We start from the raw sequence: 24,562 nt of genomic DNA, 5'->3' as shown, positions 1-24,562 counted from the left end.
ATTTGTAAGACGGTCTGGTCTGTTAACCTTTCAATATTAAACAGCCTTATTCCACTGCATCATAGTATTCTTACTGGTCAAACTTTTATTCCTTTATACTCGTAATTGTGTTGTTTTTGGACAGTAGCCCTCTTCCTTTGCCTACCACCCAGTTTCCGACGGCTGCTCTCCAAAGGCTGGCTGTGGTTTGTCCTCCCCGCCCAGACAGAGGGCCATACTCCCAGAGATGTGTGTTACGGATGTGTTTAGTGCAGTGCTCCTTACTCAGGGCACCCAGCAGTCCCCTTGCCCTCGCTGCTGGGCTTAATCGCACCATTTGTCACCAGTGAATTAGTTATATAATCAAGCACTTTGAAGACACAGTACATTTTTTTTGCATCAGAAGGTAAAGTGTTTTTTCGTTTCTAGCATGGGTGTACTTTTCCTGTCTTTTTTGTTGTCTTTTTGGGCTGGTATCCGGTGCCAGCTGGTCTCCCTGCACCTAGTTATAATAATGTGATTATGGCTCAGAGAAGGATTGGAGAGACAGGCAACATGTAAATCTGGGTGATAAAAAAGCCCAGCAGGATGGGGGCGGCGTCTCTTTAAAAAAAAGCAAATGAAACACATTGGGCAGAAGCTAAAGACGAAAAACAACAGCGCCGGCCCCTCCCTAATTTTAAATCTAGCATGGTATCCCTCCAGCGAGCCCCCCTCAATCACGGAGGGTGACACTATAAAAACCCCAAAATGCCAATTGGTCCAGACCAGCTGGGGTACCTATGGGAACAAGCCTAATAATCAATCTTCATTGCCATAAAAAAAGATCACTCAATCCCAGCCCCATGCTGTTGCTGTGCCTCTCGTCCTGCTGTTGCTACTCTGGGCTAAATAGAGTTTCTTCCTTTTATATGGTACAATATTTTAAGAAGTAGCATGATTTCTTGTCCGTGTCAGATATTTTCCTCAGCATTATAGGGGAATGAAGTTTGTGAACCATGACGCAGCTGTGAGATATACTGACCTGTCCAGAATTGCATTTGCTTCCTGCATAATTCCTACCCAGACAACAAGATTTGATCAATTATAATGCTGTCATCACCATCAGAAATGCATTACCCAGCAGACACTGCCTGAAAATGTCTTCTAATGGACCCTGAATACAAGTTCCCTGTTGTCCGGCATTTGTTTACTCATTTCACTGTAGGATGGAGAGAATAGATCTATCCAGCACATTTAGCCACTTTCACACGAACAGATTCTGTGATAATTAAAAGACTCCGGGGTAATATGTTGTATGCAAATTGCTTATTTTTCCCATGTTTCTCATTTCACATGTCAGGTATCTGAGGGGCATGTTGGCTCAGTAGTACTGTTATCTCACACCTCCATGGCTGCTGGTTTGGATCACGCCTCCATTCTCTGCGTGTGGAGTTTGCAGAAGTTTCTGCTGAGCTCTCTGGTTATCTCCCACAATCTATAAAACTCGCAGAAAGGCAAATTTTTGTGTCACATTTGCCCTTAGTGTATATCTTGCGATGGACTGGCTTCCCATCCAGGGTGTCCCCCTTCCTGAGCCCTGTGATGGACTGGCATCCCATCCAGGGTGACCCCTGCCCTTTTCTTTTCTTCCTGGGATAAGTGTCATGCTCACTCTGACTGTGTGCTGGGTAAGCAGTTCTGAACGTTGGATAAGTTGATATTGGGTGTTTGTTTTAATAGATTTCAAGGTATGATCATGTTTTCCTGCACACTACTCTCATATCCCTGTGTCCTCAAAGCCAGATGTCAACTGAGACTTTGGTACTAGAATTCAGTTGTAATCACTGGGGCTGAACTATTCTACTTATTTCACAAATTTAGGCTGGAACTGTTTTGTAATTAAAAAGTCACACTTGGTACTTGATACTTTCATACCAATAATGTTTCTAAACTCATGTCTGCTGCTGTTTTATTATAAACCTTAAGAGCTGTAACAGATTTTTAATATAGCAGTACTGTATGTTCTCCCAAACGGCAGAGGATACCATAGTCCGGTAGGCGTGACATCCTGGCCAGTTCTTCCATGCCGTGGCCCAGGTAATGGAATCGGGTTCCTATGTGACCGTGGTCCTAAGTGGCTCTTTTTGCCGTCGCCTTTGGCTTGTCAGGAGTTGGCCGTTGCCCTGGCATCCCCCGGTGACTCACCGCCTGTTAGGGGAGGCAGATTAAACGAGAAAGCCGGAAAATTTGCGGAAGCAGCCCGTTGGCTGTCCTTCACTGTACGCCTGTACACCACATTCAGGGGTGACAGTGGGAACCGGCCTGGTTTTAATAGCCCAGTATGCCAGCTGTGTCAACATTGTTGAAGAAAGAAAGAAGGATGGATGGATGGATGGATGTACTTGGATGGATGGATGTATCCTGACTGGGAATTTCCTTTTACAGCAGCAAACATAAATAAGACGGCGGCATACCACTGTACACATAGCTAATGTATAAGAAAAAGAAGAATTTAAGATAAAAAAAAATAGAAAACAGGATGCTGAAGTGGAATAAATCATATAAGTAATCAGACAGTAAGTAAAAGTATTTGGAATAATCACACTATATGCAACAGTATTTGGAAGAGTCAAGTTTACGTTTTTGACCATTTAGAGCTTTTATTCTTCTGGATTCTTTGAGCTCAGCATCATAAGTCCAGCCATCCTCTGACCGCCATCTTCGTGAGGAGCTTTGCCGTAACATGAAGACACAGTGATCTCCGCACTTTCTATCATCTCCCATTCTAAATGCTAAAGTGGAGTACAGTGCTGTGTCATAGACTTTAAAATGCATAGATGTACAGAATTTCTCCAGTACTTTGCTGCTAGTTAAATAAAAGCTGGCTTTAATAATCTAGAAGGCAAATCAACCGCTCTTCCCTGAAGTCCTCCTATTCCCTCGCCCTGCAATGTTTACCTGCTTTGGGGAATAAGGGGCATTAGCAATTAAGCTAATTAATACAGGGCCCACGCTATAGAGTTCCCAGGGGAGCTCTCCCAGCCCACGCAGGTGGAGGTCAATGGAGTTAGTTGGCCAATAAGTGCCCTTGTAAACAGCCTCTCTGTTCAGTGTATGAAGGTCAAAGCTGGCGTGGAATTCTGTCCACCTCATGGCCTTGAAGTACTATGATGAAGAACTAAAATAGTTCTTTTAGGAAATATATTTTTTTCTGAAACCATTTAGCGATCGGTCCCGTTTTTGTTTTATACAAATATCCCCCAGCTTATTGTGGGGAAAGTGGGGGAGGTGTCCCGTATTTCTTCAGGGGTAGGAGCACCCCTAAGGGTCAAACCATAGAATTGCCCCTGATTCTGCTCTACTCTGCTTCTGTTTAAATTTATGAAGGGTCCAAGAGTTCCCTCTTCAGCCCTTGCCGATGGTGAATTGGGTACAGATTTAAGAGAAAGCATGTTTGTAAACACTCTGCGACACTGACAGTTTAGGCAGGTTCATAACCTTAGTTGTGGCTTAACACAAGATTTAGAAGTAGGTTATGAACAAAGTTCAACTCTGTCAGAATCAATGCCCATCTGGCCCTGTCCCATTTGGCCAGCAGGTGTCACTGGCCATCCTGTTCCCTTAGTCCTGACTCCCTAGTGTGTTCCCCTATTCCCCAGGCTGCCATGTATCTTGCTTGATTGAGTGAGTGGCTCTGAAGCTGTCACCCCTCCAGTCATGGGTTTCAAGGCTGGCCCGAGGCCTGCCTCATTTCTGGAAAACCCAAAGCAAGGATAAAACAAAACCCAATAAAGTAAACAAAAAATGAATCAGGCCAACCTTGAACTCATGAGTGGAGGGATGACAGCTTCAGAGCTACACACTCATTAAGCCCATTAAGCTACATGGCAGCCCTGGTGACAGGAAAACACACTAGATAGTAAGGGTTACAGGACAAAGGGAACAGAACAAATGGGACAGAGCCAGGCAGACACCAACCCTGACAGACTCTCTTGATGGCAAAAAAATGAGCAGACTAAAATTCTCCTCAGCTCAGTCACACGGTCATTTTATTAAATATACAATACTGTACAGACAGGTTGCAAGGGTTTTTTCTGCTCAACTTTTTCTGCTGATCGTAGATGAAGTGCAAATTTAATCAGAGTCATTGTTTTGACAATACAAATGCGGAATGTATTCCTTTCTGCAGGCTGTTTATTCCAAAGAGACACGGTGGTAACCAGAGGGCCCAGAGCCACAGTTATTTCACAGAGTCACATCTGTTTCTCCATCTCTCTATCAAAATAGCAGTAATAACTTATAAAAACATGACAGAGAGGGAGGAAAAAGAGTATGCCTGTGTGTGCATCGAAGATTTAACACATAAAAATACACTTGTCATAAGTTTAGTACATGATTAAGAGCAAGTGCTGTATAAAACAGAAGGACAGAGTGAATTCAACACAGCACAAATGTGATGCCCCAAAGTGCTGTGGTGCTCAAACTTTAACGATCTAGAAATAGAATTGGTTAACACTTAAGACAGAGGGGAATAGACTGTGAGTCTTCACAAAACGACCAGCCTTGAAATGCCGGCAGGGTGAGAGCCCATCCGCAGGGTGAGAGCCCATCCGCAGGGCTCATGCTACTGCGGTGCACAGGCAGTCTTACTGTTTGGTGCCCATTCATTTGAGTGAATCTCTTCATATATGTACCCTTTATATATCACAACATAGATGTTTCATTGGTAAAAAAAAAAAAAAAGCAATATAGGTTGAATGTGGTCTATTTTGTTATTTTAAAATACAGTTAGCCTTTCTTTGTGTTACTCATGTTAGACATTGCAGTTTGACTGGAGTATGATCAGCCTGCTGTGACCTTGACACCTGGCTGTGTCGTGAATAACAAAGTAAAATGGAAAACGATGTGAGCCGTAAATATTTTGAAATAAAAGCGCAGTTATGGAGCGAGGGGCAGTCAGAGACCTTCTGGGTTGTGCTCCTCTGAACTTCCACTCCTCTGGCCGTATTCTGATCCAGTCAGTCTCACTGAATGGTGTATTATTAAAATGGGTTTATTAGTCATGTGCTTGTTTAAAATGTTTGATTTAACCATGTCTTTCACTAGTGCAATTTTTATATTTTAATTATACAGGAAATTTAATTTAGTGTTTAAAGTATCTCTGTCACATAATTATACTAATTAAAATCAAGCATAATTATACTAATTAAAATGTGCATGGAAAATGTGCCGAGAAAACCTTGCTAAAACATCTGTTTGAATGTTGCTTCCGTTCAGAGCTCAGTATCCTGAGACACTTCATACAGCTATATAGTATAGTGTGTAAGACTGTAACTGGACGATTATTTTTAACCTTGGTTGCTCAGGAGAAGGAGAAGGAGCCGTTATAAATTCACCCATCCGTCTCATACCAGCAACCAGTAGTGCAATTACAGCTGCAGTGACCCAGAACCAATAAGATATAAAACAGGGTCCACCCTGAATGAGGTAATATTCCATCGCAGGATACTCTTAATCATACAGTCACACACTTGATTAATTAATTAATTAATTAACGAAGAGCCTTCAGCTTGTCTTTTGGCTGTGATTGCATGCTGAAATCCCCAGGGGACACCCACACAAAGTTGTAACAGAAGTAGTGTCTGAAATAGTTTTTAGTGATGAATTATACATTTTCTACTATCGTGACCTCCTGCAAAACTGACTTGGAAATTACATCAGTTGATATTGCTGATCTTTGACTTAAACCAAGAATGTCATTCACAGCATTTCTGATTCAGGTCAGCATGTGATACAGAGATAATTTTAGTGCCAGTTCAAATGATTTCCGTGCTTGTATATTTTGTCTAAATGCACAGCATATATTTCAATGGCATTTTGTAATTTGATGCAAATTGGCTAATCCCGAGGAAAGGTAAGTATTTAAAATGCATGAACTGCCTCACAAATCCAAGCATAGTTTTAAACATTCTCTCTCTCTTTGACATCCACAGACAGCAACTTCCTGCTGGGCAATGCCCAGGGCCATCGCGGCTACCCCATTGTATACTGTTCGGATGGCTTCTGTGAGCTCACGGGCTTCGTGCGGACAGAGGTCATGCAAAAGAACTGCAGCTGCCGCTTCCTGTACGGGCCAGAGACCAGTGAGCATGTAGCACAACAGATGCAGAAGGCCCTTGAGGGGAGAGAAGAATACCAGACCGAGGTGAAATTCTACAAGAAGAATGGTAAGGCCTCATCGTTACCTCTGAAGCAGGTTCTGGCAGTGTTTCCCAATCCGGTCCTCGGGGACCCACGGACAGTCCACGTTTTTGCTACCTATGAGGAAGCAAAAATATGGACTGCCTGGCAGGGAGCTGGGAGGGAGCAAAAACATGGAACGACTGCGGGTCCCCAAGGACCGGATTGGGAAACACTGGGCTAAGGGGTCAGGTGGGTGGGACAGTGGCTCTGAAAATTGCTGGATAAATTTTCATTTTAGAAATTTTTATGAAAAAAAACCATAAAACCAGATGTGTGGTTTTCGCTATGCCCAGCATGTTCTATGCATTAAAGTCCAAGGTTAGACATCAGTATGTTAGAGCTGAGCATTAGTAGCAAAGGGTCGTTCTTCAGAGGGCCAAAAGCGATTAGGTATTGTCATTGTTGAAAATCAAGGTGTATTCCTCCTGTCCACCTCCATCTCACTACTGTAGGTCTTTAGGCAGGTTTCTAACATCCTGACATAAGAGATTCCCCTCTGTTCGCTATAAGCTGAGCATGGCTTGGCTAGCATATTGCTAAAAATGACCGTTCTCACACCATCCACAGAGCTTGCTGTTTCGCTCTGGATGGTGCTCACTGGAATGCCAACATTCACAATATTGTGTCACTGATAGTGGATCCATGAGTAAGATGGACTGACCATGGAGGGTTCTACTCTGTCGCACTGGCATTTCAGCAAAGTTTTAGAGTCCATTATTGACTAGGGAAGAGTCAGTTTTGTCATCAGGCTGATTTATCTGGAACGCAGTTAGTGTGATCTACACCCCTTAAAGTCAAAGACTGTGGATTTGCCTTTTTCTTCTCTGACTTTATTGCAAATCCCACCCAATGCCTGATGCAGGTCTGTGCAAGCAGTCACCCAAGGTCCCCATTCGGGGACGACAGCTACTCCACCACCACAAGCTCTGATGTGAGTCCGGAGTGGCTGTCTTCTAACAAACTTTTAATGAGCTGGCAGGGGTTCAGGTCTGAGTCTGCCAGAGTACGTGCCCTATCCCTACCTGCCAGGCTGCTCTGAAAAAACTCTTAATGAAGTGGTATCTATCTACCAATGTGGGATGCTCAGCACAGCGGTTTATACAGTGATTTATAACAATTAATGATGCTATTTATAATTAGCTCATGAGTTTGAAAAATACGGCATAGCATGGCTCAGTGCTCTTAGACTTTGATATTTAAAGCAATGACCACAGATTATCATTTGGAATAATTGGTTTGTTTATTACAAGCATAAACATTTTTACAAGGGATTGTTAAATAGGTTAGTTGGTATAAGACTGTATTCAGGAGGAGGAGGCCAAGCAGAACCACTAGGGACTTCATGTGAGTATAGAAGTGGAGACATGTTTAGGAAATGAATGAAAACAAAAGACCATAATTTTGGCATCAATGTAAGCAAAAACAAAACGAAATGTATGTTAGGGTCTTGGAAAGGGGCTACGATGGAGCGTCAGCTGGAACATCAGGGTCTGGGCCAGAGAGTCAAGCCAAAATTATTATAGGACTGAGGATAAAGCCAGGGAGAAGTGAATGGATGTGCTTGTCATCTGACTTTGCCTTTCTTTGGACATCCATGCCCAGTCAGGTCGCTCCAACGCTATCAGTAAATGAGAGCATCTGCACGGTTCAAATTGGCCATCAGATGCACATGTCGCAGGCTCCATTGTCTGCATCTCACAGCTTTTGTCCTTTATCCCACCCAGGGACCTCTTTCTGGTGCTTGCTGGATATCGTGCCCATCAAGAATGAGAAAGGAGAGATGGTGCTGTTTCTGTTCTCCTTCAAGGATATTACTGACACGCACGGAAAAAATCACCATGGCAGCAAGAAGGAAGGTAGGAGATGGGGAGCAGAAGCTTGGGAAAATGTACGGGCTATTCACAACTACATAACGCAAATGGGCAATTTAATCAACAGCCATGATGTTCACTGGCTGAAATTTAACAAATGAGTACTTCGTTTGAGCTGTAGGACCTGGGCCTGTTAGTTATGACAGGGTGCTTCCCCAGCACCCCACGGTCAGACGTCTCCCTCCCACTCTTTTGGCAGAAGACAAGAAACGGAGCAGGAAGACCAACAGCTCGCACTTCACGGAGGCCAGGCGGAGGGGGCGCACTGTGCTCTACCAACTGACCAGTCAGTTCTCCAGAAGAAGCAAGAGCGAGGTCAAACTAAGCAGCGTGAGTGAAGCCCAGAAGTCCACAGCATGTATCATGCTCTACCACAGGCGTGTGTGGGCCTACTCTACGTATTATATAAAGACGATGAGTGTTATTATCAGTAACTATTGTAGTCACTTAGTAAGTACTTTTGTAGTTTATTGATTCCTGCAAATTATTTTGCAGCAACAACTCAAGGTAATTACCATACTCAAATGCATCGAATGGTCTCTCTAGAAACCTCTGTGCTTATTTATTTGATGCAGTTATGAATTAATTTGCATTTCATTATGACTTATCCCACTGCATAAATCCAAGTCCAATAGCAAGACATGCACAACCTGCCTATTATTTTAAGCTGCCTATATGCCACTTTATTCAACAAGAACACAAAATGTTCTCACATACATTTAACAGAAAGTTTTATTTCTTGCACCAGAACCCCAGGGCATTAATATCATTGCCCAGTGCACTGAAGCAGCAGTATGGATGCCATTCCATAATCAGTGCTATTAATGTGCCTAAACTCAGGACTGCATGCAGCTGGTAGGCGTGCAGATTGTGATTACATCACTGCTGATGTCACTGTAGCTGCCAGACTCTGACACTGCTGCCGTTTGTGCCTTTAAGAAGAGCTTCATTGCCCTGTTTATCCCTTTCACTGTGCTGCTAATAACATGCCGCCTTCTATGTATTTCACTATGTTTTGCTGCTGTTGTTCTCTAACACCTACTTTCCATGTTCTGCAAATGTGTGATATCCTAAACAAAGGCACACAAACTGATCACTGACCACTCTCTCATAAAGCTAATATTTATTATCTATCTGCAGGGGCACATAGGCTTAGAAAATTGAAAACTGGTCTGAGGTTGCTGGGGATACTTTAATAACTGGCCATCAGAAGCCGTGCAGCAAAACCCTTCTGATGTGACACATACATGAGATGTGACAGGACCGTGGGGTCAGGGGCGTGTCAACAAACGGCAAGCTGGATTACTCAGTTATTTTTGGTCCTTTAAAAATGAAAAATTTATTCATTTAAAATGATGTGCTGATGACTATGCTGAAGCCTTTAAAAGGTCATTCTTTTTCTTTATGTGACTGCCAGTCATTTGCTCTCCATCAATACAGGTCCTCTGCTGGATGTATTTTATTTTAAGCCGTATAGAAGCCTGTTATTGTATCTGTGGATATATAACTGCTAAAATGCCGCTACGGACAGAATTGTTTCCATATTTAAATAAGATTTTAAAATGACATTTCAGGCAACGACAGAATCCAATTTGTGTTCTAGGATGGAGAGAGGATGCTTGACATTTTTTCTTGAAAGCTCTCCACTAGGCCAGATGGGACATGGGACGTGACGTAGTGAACTTACCGCTTCTTACCTAATGGTCTGATGGAGTGCAAGCTCAGCCAGGGTTTGGCTCCGGATCCGCATCCTGTCGGGCAGCTCCTCTGGCTGCGAGACGGCCAGTCCATTTCAGGCCAGCCCACCTGGCCCCTCCCTGGGTCTCAGCGAGCTTTGCCTCCCCCTCACCTGTCGGAGACGCGTGCCGACCTTCCGGTCTTCCCTCCAAGCAGATGGTGGGGTTATGGGGCGGTTCAGCGACCGATCTGCAATGTCATACCTTCCTCTTGTTCCGAAATCCCAGGACACAACAGATACACCCAAAAAACACCCAACATGCCCTCAATTCCCCCCTGCTCTGTGTCTCCCCCATCAAGGAGAATCAGCCACACCACCGAGTTACTGAGCAGCGCCACACAGGCAATGAGGACGTGCCTTTTATATTTCAGTCTCAGTGAGTTAATGTTATTCATAAATGCATGATGATCTGATTAATAGATTTATTTCAAACGCTGTAATTTTTCTCCCCCAGAGCGGTATCTAGTAGCAGCTGACTCATTTCTTAATTTACTGATTTCTAGGATTGAGTTCTTTCATGATTTTCTGAACCATAATCATTTTGACTATGGAGTCATGCCACAGTGAGGTTTGTGTATCTCTTTTTCAGGAAACTCTTATCGAGTAAAAGCAACAAGTTACTCGCAGTAGAAAGCGATATGCAGACATTGGGAGGATGTGTTTAGGTGGGCCTGCTGTACCTCCGATCTACTGCTGAAGGCTCAGTCTGTTATTAAAGTTATACTGGAAATAAAGGCTGACATTCAAGGTTGACTCCATGTCAAGATGACAGCTGTGCATACAGTAGTACACCAAGCTGTCTGTGGCTTAATGCCCCAAGACCTTTGGATATATATTGTGTGATCTATATTTATCTTCGAGATCTCTAAGTTTTCAAGCAGTTTGCTTGCTAACAACAATTAATTTGCTTGTTACTCACAAAGAAATTATGCACGTACAAATCTCTGCAGACCCGCAATCACCCGGATATTTCCGACATGCTCTGCTTCAGAGCGACTGCCTTTCCACCCAGGCTCAGGTTACTGGAGTATTCAGTGCACATCCCTGCTTTCCGTAGCAGATGTTTGGAGCTGGTAGACACTCCAGGATACTTTCAAAGTCACTCTCATCTCAAGAGCTCATGCTAGAGGGGTGCAAGACACTCATTCGGATTCTGGCACAAGCAAACTCCTACCTTTTCTTATTGCATATTTCAGTGTTATAAGTTTAGGGTCTATTTACAAATGTTACTAAAGCACTAATAACACACAGGGTAAATTGTAAGTCCTTCACACTAGTTCCACTTTGTATTTTCCTTCTTCTTAGGTTCCTGTTCATTTTTCGCTTAATTCCACACCCCGAAGGAGAGTATTTGGTCATGTAAATGCGCATGTTAAACGAGCTCTTCCTTCAGGAGCAAACTGACAAGGTGAAAGACAAAACAAGGGGGGGGTGGGTTAAAAGAAGGTTTATGAAATGCACACATATGGGAATTACTCATGCATGCACATCTGAGGCTGTGCATCCAAGCCTATTGGGGAATCTCCTTGAAGCGTCTTTGGAATAAATACAGACTATGGAGAATGTGGAGATTCTTCAACGTCACTCTTTCGCTTCAGAACTGCAGGTGACTCATGTCTGTTCCACAGTGAGGGGGATCCAGTTATCCAAATTCATATAACCTTTCCTGTCACGTTTTGCCTGCATTTACACAGGATTGGCTACTGCATCCCTCATCCAGAAATCCCTCATCCAGGCATCCTTCATCCAGCCATGACCCAAGCACACTGCACTGACACTGCACACCATACTCACCTGTTTGTAGCCAATCTGCACTTGCTCCAGCTGGCACTCTGCAGCTCCTGCTACCTCCCTGGTGTTTGACAAGCCTTCTAATTCCTGGCCTCCTCCCCCTGATATGACAGCAGCCTGTCACTGCTACGGGCTTCCACATCTCCTCAGGCAGCTTTCCAGTGACAATCTAACATGCATATGTGACATATTTTCAAAAATTCTAACTGTTGCTTGGCTTTATTTTCTCAGCACTGAGTTTCAAGTTTCAGTGATGAAGGGAAGGAAATGCGAGAAAACAGTCAGGCCCTGCTTGCCAATTTCTATCACTGAATAGTTTCAATTGAATCACTTACAAATCAAAATATAACTGCAGATCCTGCTTAATTGAGATTCCTTAGGTTGAATTCTCAACATTCTATTAAATCAATGGAATACTGCAAAAAATAACAAGGAAGAAAATAAATTCTGAAGTAGGTATTAACTCCCTTGTCTTAAATCAACCCGCACCTTCATAAACAAACTAGTGGTTGGTTACAATCATTACCTATTCATTTAAATATATGTCTGCAGAATACCTTTATTTCTCTGTCTCTACCCTACTCTTTTTCAGTCTTCCTCTTAGCTTTCTCTGCTTTCCTTTTGTCACAGTACAATCCATGCTGCTCAGTTAAAATATATTTATTTAAAAATACAAAATTTAAAGTCAGTTCTCTGCATGAGGAATAAGAAAATCAGTGCACACATAGTGACTAAACTCATTTGTCAGTTTTAAACTCATATTTAGTTAGCAACGTCGCCTATGGAAGGACCTAGGACAGGGGTATTCAACTAAAATTTAAAGAGGTCCATCCATCCATCTATCCATTGTCTCCCGCTTGATCTGAGGTCGGGTTGCAGGGGCAGCAGTCTCAGACTTCCCTCTCCCCGGCCACTTCATCCAGCTCCTCTAGGGGAATCCTGAGGCGTTCCCAGGCCAGCTGAGAGACATAGTCCCTCCAGCGTGTCCTGGGTCTTCCCTGGGGCCTCCTCCCAGTGGGACATGCCCGGAACACCTCACCAGGGAGGCGTCCAGGAGGCATCCTAATCAGATGCCCGAGCCACCTCATCTGGCTCCTCTCAATGCAGAGGAGCAGCGGCTCTACTCTGAGTCCCTCCCGAATGACCGAGCTCCTCACCCTATCTCTAAAGGAGAGCCCAGCCACCCTGAGGAGGAAACTCATTTCGGCCGCTTGCACTCATGATCTCGTTCTTTCAGTCACTACCCACAGCTCGTGACCATAGGTGAGGGTAGGAACGTAGATCGACTGGTAAATCGAGAGCCTTTCCTTTTGGCTCAGTTCCTTCTTCACCATGACAGACCGATGCAGCGCCCGCATCACTGCTGACGCCGCACCGATCCGCCTGTCGATCTCCCGCTCCATCCTTCCCTCACTCGTGAACAAGACCCCGAGATACTTAAACTCCTCCATTTGAGGGAGGGATCCATCCCCGACCCGGAGAGAGCATTCTACCCTTTTCCGGCTGAGGACCATGGTCTCGGATTTGGAGGTGCTGATTCTCATCCCAGCCGCTTCACACTCGGCTGCGAACTGTCCCAGTGAGAGCCGAAGGTCACGGTCCGATGAAGCCAACAGAATCACATCATCAGCAAAAAGCAGAGACCTAATCCTGAGGTCACCATACCGGACACCCTCAACATGCTGGCTGCGCCTAGAAATTCTGTCCATAAAAACTATGAACAGAATTGGTGATAAAGGACTGATTTGGCCATTACCAGTGTTCACTCCAAACTTTAACCCTTGATACAGGATTTCATGTGAGTTTTTTTCAGCGATGGCTCCCATAAAGCCCCCCCCCTTTTTAAATGATAAATCCTTTATTTGCTATTTGCACACGTACCATCTTGCACTCTATAGCTTGGGGGTCACAGCACAGGGTCAGCCAACAGGCAGCACCCCTGGAGCTGGGGGGGTAACAGCCTTGCTCAACAGCCCACAGACATGTGACTGTTATTCCAAGGCTAGGGCTTGAACTGGTAACCTTCTGGTCAAAGACACACAGCTTTGCCTGCTGAGCCACTCAGTAGATCAGCCAGCTTGTAGCCTCACACTTGCTCCTGTCTCTGCTGTACATCTTACCAGCTCCTTTGCAGTTACCACTCACTTCTTACTGCTCCTCTGACAATGTCTTCCTCACCTGGTCACAGTGTTTTTGTGGATGACCTTCTCCAGGCAGTACTCCAGGGCATGGTCAAAGTTTGGGATATTTTTTTTTACAACCCACCCTTGAGTGGTTCTTCTGCAGAACTGTAGCCTGGACTTGTGTTTATAGCTCATTGTTCTTCATGATGCTGTTTGTTCAAATATATTCTCTAACAAAGTTTTGGGCCCTTCCATATACAGGTGCATTTATTTTGGATTCAAATGACACTTAAATTGCACCCCGGTTGATTCCATTCAATTCATTTTGTGACTTCCTAAGATACTTATTTGCACCAGAGCAAAGGGGTAAATACTTATACAATACAGACTTTTCAATAGTTGCTTTTATTTTACATCATTCTGAAAAATATATCATTTTCCAACTTCAACATTATGGACTATTTTGTGTGGATCCTTAACATAAAATCCCAATTAAATCTATTTTAATTCCAGGTTGTAACCCTACAAAATATGAAATGTCCAAATGGGTTGAATACTTATGAAAGGCACTCTAGGTTAGGTTTCAGTACACCCATATTCTTAAATAAGAAACACTGGGATCTAGGAGTGATGACAGAGTAGATTAAATTGGACATAATAGGGCTAAACCAGTAGGTTCTGAGTCCTTGTCTGGGAGCACCCACCCCGGTAAATGCTAGTTCTGCTTTAGTCAAACTCTTAATTAAACAGGCATAACTGGGCCATAATTTAAGGTCCTATCAAGAGTAGACCTGCATATTCACATTTCATTAAAAAAGCAGTAAAGACTTACGGTGGTATATAACCATCCATCCTTTTTCCAGCTGCTTGGGAGCCATTCTTGGGGCACATGGCTTGCTTGTCTTCGCAGAGGTGTTATTTACCCAAATGTAAGGTGCATAATGTTAATACTGTAAATAGTAATAAATAAATGATTGACAGTTGAATTCTATTCGAGCTACCAAGCAAATGATGGAACCTTTTTTTTTTTTTTTTTTACATTTTTATGTGGTATAATGAATCCTATAACACTCTGTGATTGTTAAGTGGTCAGAATATGTAGACCTTCAAAGGGAAACAGCATAATCAAGATCCAGAACCTAAACTGAATAGGACTGAAAAACAACCAGTGCAGACTTTTTCATAGTACTGTATGTACCAAGTATTCATGAGGAATTAGACCGATGAAACCCAGGTGGAAAGGGAGAGCCTTTTAATGTTGCTGTTACCATTATTAATGTGAAATTGACATTGAATACATCCATATATCCATGCATTTTCATCACCCAATGCAGGCTTGTAGTTACCCTTATGTCCTTCCCATTGTGCATAACATATACAGATGAACACATATAGCATACTAGTCACAAATAACAATCACTTGTAAAAATACTGACAATCTGCATTAATTCTGGAACTCAGAACCTTAGAGCATAAACAATGACGTAATTGCGGTAATTGTTTTAAAAATACACAGAGAAAAGGATAATTCCAGGTTCATGTGATGTAATTTCCTTTCCACCTATCTGTGGATGGACAAAACAAACTTACTAAAATCTTTGGTTGGAATTCCCCTTTAAGAAAAAAAAAACTATATTGTTACCAGAAAACACACCTAAACCTGTTGTGGCCTGATTTTTATTCTTTAGCCGCTGCTTCGTGGCCTCCTTGGGACTGCCAACGCATTACTATCTGCCCTGCCTCCCTTTCTGCGTAATCTACAGTGACCCATTTTCAAATGAGCACGGCTGCCTCGACCTGCTTTTTAACGCGAGCGTGAGCACGTTTGCGAGGAAACAGACTCGGGAATGCTGAGCGTAAATCTGAGCCTTGCTCTGGCTGGCAGAAAAAGTGCACACTCAATGGTCACCTTTTCCAAAGAGGTCTGGAAAGGGAGTCGTGCTGATTTAGAGTCATTAGTGCCATCTAAGCGCTCTTTAAAGAAGAATCTGTTGTTTTCAGGGACCTTGCAGACTCTCCATTAGCTATCACAACTACAGAGTTCAAGAACGCTCAGCAGTGATTTATACCCCATCCTGAGTTATTCCCCACCTTGTCCCTGTAGCTTCCGGAATAGGCTCTGGACCCCCACGACCTTGCATAGGACAAGTGGATACAGAAAAACAGAATTCACCTATTTTTATTTTTTTGACTGAGATACATGGATAAAAAGAAGTGAAACTGAAGCAAACAAAAACGGGTCTTCTTGTCAGCTAAAACTGCTTTTTCTGCAAAACTGAATTAAAAATGAGTTAAGTGGCATTTTAATTGAGCTGAAATGAAAGGTGATTGCCTACAGTATGTTATTGCCGGTGGCGACAGAATGACTGCAGGGGTCATCAGGTAACAGATAACCTGGTCTCAAATGGCACCCTTCCACCATCTTTGCTTCTGAAGCTGGGGAAAGGTGAGATATTCAAATGACGTCAAAATTTTGATGAATATGATGCAGTTATAATGTTATTCTATCCTTGTATTGATAAATACATGATGGAAATGATCACTGCTCAGTTTTCCAGGTGCATTTTTATTATCATACCATACAGTACCAAGCAGCCTCACTCCAGTCCTTGACAGCTCATTAAGAATATTTATCCAGTAAAATGCACTTGGTGTATATGTTCAGGAGAAAATTCATTTCGATACTCCTGTGAGGATTTGGAGCTGCTTTTCTACCGATTCTGGATAATGAAATGTTACATGTCAGCCACTGCATGATGCTTAAGCGCCAAAAGGCTCTTATGCATTTTAATTTCACTTGTTACTCTGGCTTATTTATCCTTTTTTCATTTTGTGATTACGTAATTTATCATAATAATTTTTCACCAATATCACATAAAATATCCAAAATATAGAATTAAATCCAAAATATAGAACTGAAGGCAAAATATAAAACTAAAAATCAAAATTGAATTTCCAACTGTAAAGCCCTCCCCCCCACCTCCATGTTTCCATGGGTTTCCGCCAAGTACTCTGGTTTCTTGCTAGCATCCAGAAGCGTGCAGCTGGGGGAACTGGTGTCTCCAGTTTGCCCTTGTGTGGGGTTGTGCCCTGTGATGAACTGCCTTGTGCCCTAAGCTGCCTGGGATAGACTGTAGGCTATCCCTCAACCCCTAAGGGATGATGGAAGTCTCCGTCCTAATTGCTTTCATGCACTGGAGTAGCAGCGTATTTCTCTGTTCCAGGATGTGTTTGAGAAGCCGTCCCTCCCGGAATACAAGGTGGCGGCGGTGCAGAAATCCCGCTTCATCCTGCTGCATTACAGCGTCTCCAAGGCGCTGTGGGACTGGATGATCCTGCTGGCCACCTTCTACGTGGCCGTCACCGTGCCCTACAATGTGTGCTTCACCACGCCCGATGACCTGGAGACGGCATCGCGCAGCACCATCGTCAGTGACATCGCCGTGGAGATGCTATTCATCCTTGGTGAGCCAACAGCATCCCGTCGGCCTGGTGGCGTATTCCTGAAGACCCTTAAGTACTTCAGAAAAATAAGTAACACTATATTGTACATTGACTGTACCTTCATAATGCCTTTATAATGCATTCATAGAACATTCATAAGAAGCATGTAAGTATACCTTAACACCCTAACACACCATAACACAAGAGTGTAACTTTGGTTTGAAGATTGTGGGGGTTGAGGTTTCCACCCTTTTAGGGGGGACCATGATTATTGTCGGGACTTTATTAGCCAGGTTTGATTATTGCGGGGGTCACAATCCCCCCCACCCCCTCCATAATCTACGCCCATGCCTTAACAGCTTTAATATACTTTGATAACAAGCATTATATGATGATAACAAATATTATACAGCCAGTCCTGCTACAACGCGTAATATCACACGGCGAATCTGTTGTAACGTGATTGATGTATTTGTACCCAAATCCAATAAAACGCGGAGTCACATTTGTATTTGTGTGACTTTCAGTCGGAGAGGAGAGGAAAGCACTATGCAAACTAGAACACAATATGGTCTTAGTGGGAATCACTTCTTGCAGGTAAAAACAGTGAATGACAGTGATGTCCGATTCGTGAAAGAATTGTTCATTTGAATCGATTATTTTCAGTGAATAGCTTGAACCGGGTTTCAAATCTAAAAGAATCCAACTTTCTGTAGGTCCATTGAAGCGTATTAAACCACATAGCACCCTTTTTAAATTCACTTACATTTGCTTACATTTTGTTTGCCGCAAGTTACTAAGTTTTGTAGTGGCATTGAATATGTGTATTTTAGTACAGTCGTCCTTCCTTTATCGCGGTTAATCCGTTCCAGACTCTACCGCGTTAAATGAATTTAGTAGGATTCTTTATTTCTTTATTATTCGGCTGCACCTGGCGTTGAAGGATTTGCGGGGGTGCTCGAACACATAGGCCTACAGTCCATACGTACAGTAGTTTTAATTTTAATTGTAACACAACACAATAATTGACTCAGACAACGAGGGAATGGCGGTTTTAGTGAATGCCAGGTTTTTCAGAAATGCAACAGTCGCGTTGTAGCTGCACTGACTCTACTCATATAATAGTATAATGTTTGTTATTAATGTATATTAAAGCTAAGGTAGATTAGGATGTTAAGGTCTACTTTCATGCTGCATATCAATGTTCTATGGAGGGATTATGAAGGTGTAGTTAAAGTAGTGTCACCGAATAATGTCAAAATGTTTGAATGGGATCAAATACTGTCAGTTGTGCAATGGGAGGCATGAGAGGAAGAACCTGAGGAATAAAGTGTCAGATTGAAGTAATGTATGACATTGTGTTGCAAGTGAGTTGTGTATTTTCCAGATATTGACATAAATGCTGTGTTTTTACAGCAGTGCTCTACATACGTTGAATTAATTTTGTGGAAATCTACCTGTGACTATGTTTAACCTGATGTCAGAAAGCTTTATAAGATTCTGCTGAATTTGTTGGTTTTACCATAGACATTGTTCTGAACTTTCGCACCACCTACGTGAGTCAGTCCGGCCAGGTGGTGTACGACGCCCGCTCCATCTGCATCCACTACGCTGCGACCTGGTTCTTCGTCGACCTAATTGCAGCTCTGCCGTTTGATCTCCTCTATGCATTCAACATCACCGTGGTAGGTAACCAGACCATCGCTATTTGCACGCACAAAATCACGATGCCAAGGTTAAAATACTTCATGCCTGTACATATCACTTATTCAAAACATTGCACACTTCCTACTTATCTGCATTTTATTCCATTGCTTTTCTAATCACAGTTGTTTTCGGTCTCACAGGTAATATATACCTCGCACATCCTTTCACACTTCCTTTAGTTTCTGCACAACTATTTATAAGGCAGACGAGATGCACGACCATCCTACCTCGCCTTGTTTATGTGAAATATGGAAGCTTTCAGCCATTTACACCAGATGAAAAATAATGACCGTATTTTGAAGCAGCCTGTTTCAGATCCATTTTTTCTGGATTAAAAACACTTCCTACGGTGTCTGAACTATATCTTCTGCGAGTCCTTTAATCTTTTTTTCTTTCGAAGGCTGGTTTCTTTGCCGTTTCATTGCTTTTTCTTGCAGAATGAACTCATTTCAAGACAATAAATGTATTACCTCTGGGGTAATATGTGCAGCACAGCTAGCGCTGAGCACCTTGTGTAGATGACTGATAGCTCTGAGTTGCCTTGAAGCGCTTCTAGCCATCTTGCCCATGCGATCGAACCCATAAGGCCTCGCTTTTTCTCACAGACTTCTTTGGTCCACCTGCTGAAGACGGTGCGCCTGCTGCGACTGCTGCGGCTGCTCCAGAAACTGGACCGGTACTCCCAGTACAGCGCTATGGTGCTAACACTGCTCATGTCCATGTTCGCCCTTCTGGCTCACTGGATGGCCTGCATCTGGTACGTGATTGGCCGCAAGGAGATGGAGAGCAATGATCCCGTCACCTGGGACATCGGTGAGTGGGTGTTAGACATTCTCATTGGGTCAAATGATCACATTTGCTGCCAGGGAAACGCCCAACGTCTATCAAAATCAAGGCAGCACTGTCGGGGGGATACTTGAGCTGTCTCGGTAGTGAGGTGTTTCACCTTTGACTAAGAAACTTGCTGTCCGTGTTCACTCCTCTACTTTTGCATCCCAGGGGTTTTTGAGGTGCTAATTGCAGTGACCTGCCAGGCAGCATCATTGCTGTGCAATTAGAAATGAGCTGGTGGGGGCCTCATAACATCCCTCCATCAGGGACATCTTGGTCGGGGAGAATAATTAAAATGGGGTCTTTTCTCACATTAAGGAAGGCTAATTCTCCCCCACCACCCAGCTGGGAGGGGTAACCTCGGTGACCTGCTGAGGCACACTTTGTGTTAATTATCTGATGAGGGAAGACCTGGGGGTCGCATAGACACACCCCCTGGGTGGCCATAGTCACCGGAAGCTGGTGGAGAAACAGACAGGAGGTTTGGGCGGCCACCTCGCTTTATTTTAAGCCGATTTGGGAAAGGACCGGCTGCTCTCAGCGCGGTGCATTTTTAACCAGCTTAGCGGGAAATGTGGATTCGGCTCAGCCAGGAAGTGCTGGCCGTCTTCGGCGTTGTCGCATGCGGCGGCTGAGAAAAACGCAGCGGCATCCCCCATCTGTGAAATGTTTACCCCCCTCCCCCGCCAGGTTGGCTGCATGAATTAGGGAAACGACTGGACACCCCCTACACCAACAGCACGCTGGGGGGCCCTTCCCCACGGAGCGCCTACGTCGCTGCGCTCTACTTTACCCTCAGCAGCCTCACCAGCGTGGGCTTCGGCAACGTCTGCGCCAACACGGACGCCGAGAAGATCTTCTCCATCTGCACCATGCTCATCGGGGGTGAGCACCGCACGGCCCAGACGCCCGGGCATGTCCCTCATCAGCCGGGCTTTGAGGAGGGCCTGACGACAGCGAAGAAGCTCTCTGTAAACACCTCAGAGCTGCGGGAACAAAAACATCCCCAAAACCACATAGCTACAGTGCGGGATTCAGCGATCAACACACAAAGCCACGGTCTGCTTATGCTAATCTATAAATAAATGCTTTCGCTAAAAAATACTTAAAAAGTTTAAAAATAACTCTCGTCACCCTCTGGGTGTTCAAAGACGATCACACAGAGACCAACTTTGCAGTTTTTATTTTCCATTGCCAAGAACCCTGCCTGTTTGCATGCTTCTTTTGCTTCAGCTCATCCCTCGTTTTATTGTCTCCGCTTCAGCTCGGCAGACATGGGCACCATAAAGGGCAGGATGGTTAGGATGATTCCAGGGGCCCCTGAGTGACAGGGCCCCTGTGAAATTCGGAACACAATTGAACTGGCCTGGAGTGGGGGCCCAAAATCTGTAGTGGCACCTCAGCAGCACTTTAAACAGGATTGACTTAGTTTTAGAGTTACTACCCCATACTCAGATGGAGACAGGCAGTGGGCAGGCTCCACTGTCACCATGAGACATAAGACCATCACTGCATCCAGGACGTCCTCTACACTACAAGCAGTTAATGTACACCGCTCATGTAGACGTTCCTTGTAGTCTGCCTTATGTGGGACTGGTGGAGCTATCGGAGCGATCTGATCGGTTACCTTGATGCTCTCCCCCCAGCCCTGATGCATGCAGTGGTGTTCGGAAACGTGACGGCTATCATCCAGCGCATGTACTCGCGCCGCTCGCTCTACCACACGCGCATGAAGGACCTGAAGGACTTCATCCGCGTCCACCGGCTGCCCCAACAGCTCAAGCAGCGCATGCTGGAGTACTTCCAGACCACCTGGTCCGTCAACAACGGCATTGATGCCAACGAGGTGGGACCTTTTTCCACTAAGAGGACAAATCAAAAGTATAAATCTGCTCATATGTAGGGTATATACATATTCCTTAACCTCTTATCCAGCATCCAGCATAGAACAGTCCTTGCAAAAGAATTTTGAACTGTATTGACTTTACTATCGATTAAAATAACATTTAGTTAGCAATTTCATTTCTGAGATCATGTGTTACTAAAACACAGCATAGTAAATCGGTATCATTTTTATCTTGTAATTAAGAACTTAATTATCATTTGTGTAAACATTCCTTTGGCTGCTGAATAATTCTGCCGACGTGTAATGTCAATTCAGCTGAGATGGCAACATTTAAATGATTTATTAAGCACAGTTTCAAAATGAACGACAAATTAAATAAATACATCTACTAAAGCTTCTCCAGTGACATCACATTCTCTGACAACTTCCTGAACTGCTTAAACTTTCACCAGAGTTGACATCACATTGTTAGACTCCTTCCTATCCTCCTTTATTATTATACACTCTCCATATTTTTCCTTTTTAACAAAGGGTGTCAATCTCAGTTCATTGTGTACCATCCAGATTTATTTTTGAACCATTCTCCTGGCATTATTGGTTGAACTTGCAATAATTAAATATCCTACTTTCCAGCAACTGGGTATGTCTGGAATGCTCTGAACAGCTGCAATCTGCAAAAGCCTTTTATGATAAAAGCGGCGCTATTTGGTTGTTTAATGGAGAATCTCGACGGCGCCTCCTCCGTACGAGTCTGACACCCCCTGCTGATGCCGCTACGGTCTGGGCCCCTGCTCCCCGCCTCCTCCTTATCGCCTACAGCTTCTGCATGACTTCCCGGACGAGCTGCGTGCCGACATCGCCATGCACCTGAACAAGGACATCCTGCAGCTGCCCGTGTTCGAGAGCGCCAGCCGCGGGTGCCTGCGCTCTCTCTCCCTGCATATCAAGACCTCCTTCTGCGCCCCCGGGGAGTACCTCATCCGCCACGGCGACGCCCTGCATGCCAACTACTTTGTCTGCTCGGGCTCCCTGGAGGTGCTGAAGGACGGCATGGTGTTAGCCATCTTGGGTCAGTGTTAGCACCTGGCTGCCCCCCTCTTCACCGTGTTTATGTATCTTCAGTACGTGGTTGGCATCAAATAACGCCCATGAATTATTTTAGAAGAATGCTGTTATACCCCATACGTCATGCTGCTATGCTATCGTATGAGGAATATGTAAATATAATAACTTCAGGTGTTGATCAACTGTTTTTATATCTGGTTCTATTCAAGAACACTTTACATTGTATCCTTAATGATTCTTTTTAAATGCTGACCCGTTGAAAAGACGCAATTAAGTGGTCTTAAAGCAACTTTAGAAGGTAACACTTTACTTGATGGGGCACAAATACTTAGTAATAACTTAGTTACTATTGAAGTACAAATTATGAACAAATCATGAACAAATATAGTTGTTACTTGAAGTAAAAGATGCATCGCGATTCAGTGATGATAAACATGAGATCAGTATTTAACTTCCCTCCATTATTTGTTCCTTCAGTAACTCCTTCAGTAGTTCACAAAGGATTACAGAATTAACAGAGTAAGAAATATAGTAACTCCTTGAGATAAAACATGCATCATGATTCATTAATGATGAATTAACATGAGATCAGTATGTACTTAAGACTTAATTTGTGGTTAATTAATACATAAGTAATAGTATAATACTATATCATTCGTGTCCCATCAGGTAAACTGTTACCCTTCAGGAAAGTGTGAATTACCCATGAGGCAGTGGGTTGGCAATGCTGTGTGCTAATCCTGTGCTGTTTCAGGGAAGGGGGATCTCATAGGGGCAGACCTTCCAGGGCAGGAGCAGGTGATCAAGACCAATGCTGACGTGAAGGCCTTGACGTACTGCGACCTCCAGCACATCAGTGTGAGGGCGCTGAGAGAGGTGCTGGAGCTGTATCCGGAATATGCTCTCCGCTTTGCAGACGACATTCACCACAGCCTCACCTACAACCTGAGGGCAGGCAGCGAGGCGGAGGTAAGGCTGCCACAGAAAGTCACCCGTGCGCATATAAGGTGAAGAATGTACATGAATAGTCTGCTGGAATCCATCAGCATGAAAACCGCAGGGGCCCCATTTCACCAGCAAGCACAAATACACGGGAATCTCATCCTCACAAAATTTACAACAGATTTACAACAGTCTGACATACAGTACCTGTAACGTGCATCGGGCCGGATATCCAGCACTGTGCAAAAGTCTTTGGCAGTCAATGAAAAAGTTTAAAGCTATTTATTTGGGTAGCAAGTATATATTTGCTCAGAAAAAAAATACAATTTAACATTACAACATATGCAAATTAACAGTAACACAACACTAAAACTAACATGAATTTCTTCTGCTCTCCTAAAAGTTTCTGATATCTTGTCGAATGGCTGGAAGAGCACTGCTTTGGTTCCCAAACCGCTCCTCCGAAGCACCTCAGTCATTCTATCTATTTGTTATTTTTTTATCACCAGTTCACTTAATTAGTTAAATTACATGAGTTAAATGAGATATTCATCAGCCAAATGAGGCGTGCTGGTGGCCGAGTCAGATGATACATGGGTGTATTGGATGGTTGCTGAAAATGCTGGGGTCACTTTAGGACAGGTGTCCAATGCGTGACAGACATAATGAGTGTTTCTCGATATGTGTACTTGACTATACTTGTGTTCTTGCGTACGCATTTTATGTCATGTTCTATTGCCACTTCCAATTCTAAGAACAGAAGCTCTCATCTGTAATGCACTATAAATACCTTCATAATGCAGTACAAAGCATCCTTAATGCTTCTACTGACCATTGTAATACAATATGAAGGTATCTGTAGTGCATTATAAATGACTTCATTGGAGCTTATTAAAGTATTATAGTCAACTTTATAACACCTTATATCTGTCAATAGAAGATGCTGTAATGCTTTATTAATTGTTATACCAACCATTATAACGCATTATGATGGTATCTG

The 24,562-nt window shown here is 43.6% G+C and overlaps 1 protein-coding gene across 3 annotated transcripts in view; it reads left to right on the top strand.

The window, feature by feature from the left end:
• Positions 1-24,562, top strand: part of LOC111842570 (voltage-gated delayed rectifier potassium channel KCNH4-like) — a 50,286-nt gene that overhangs the window by 16,081 nt on the left and 9,643 nt on the right. For 2 of the 3 annotated variants that reach the window (XM_023809303.2, XM_023809301.2), the window contains exons 2-11: positions 5,955-6,188; positions 7,929-8,060; positions 8,275-8,405; positions 16,952-17,192; positions 18,699-18,856; positions 19,484-19,691; positions 20,400-20,594; positions 21,356-21,555; positions 22,375-22,624; positions 23,375-23,589. In XM_023809303.2, coding sequence (XP_023665071.1) covers positions 5,955-6,188; positions 7,929-8,060; positions 8,275-8,405; positions 16,952-17,192; positions 18,699-18,856; positions 19,484-19,691; positions 20,400-20,594; positions 21,356-21,555; positions 22,375-22,624; positions 23,375-23,589 — 1,964 coding nt within the window. The remainder of the gene's footprint in view (positions 1-5,954; positions 6,189-7,928; positions 8,061-8,274; positions 8,406-16,951; positions 17,193-18,698; positions 18,857-19,483; positions 19,692-20,399; positions 20,595-21,355; positions 21,556-22,374; positions 22,625-23,374; positions 23,590-24,562) is intronic. The other variant, XM_023809302.2, reaches the window with a different exon arrangement.

The sequence above is a fragment of the Paramormyrops kingsleyae genome, chromosome 5 (genome assembly GCF_048594095.1).
Source record: "Paramormyrops kingsleyae isolate MSU_618 chromosome 5, PKINGS_0.4, whole genome shotgun sequence".
Taxonomy (NCBI): Eukaryota; Metazoa; Chordata; class Actinopteri; order Osteoglossiformes; family Mormyridae; genus Paramormyrops; species Paramormyrops kingsleyae.
This window is presented reverse-complemented; position numbering and strand designations above follow the sequence as displayed.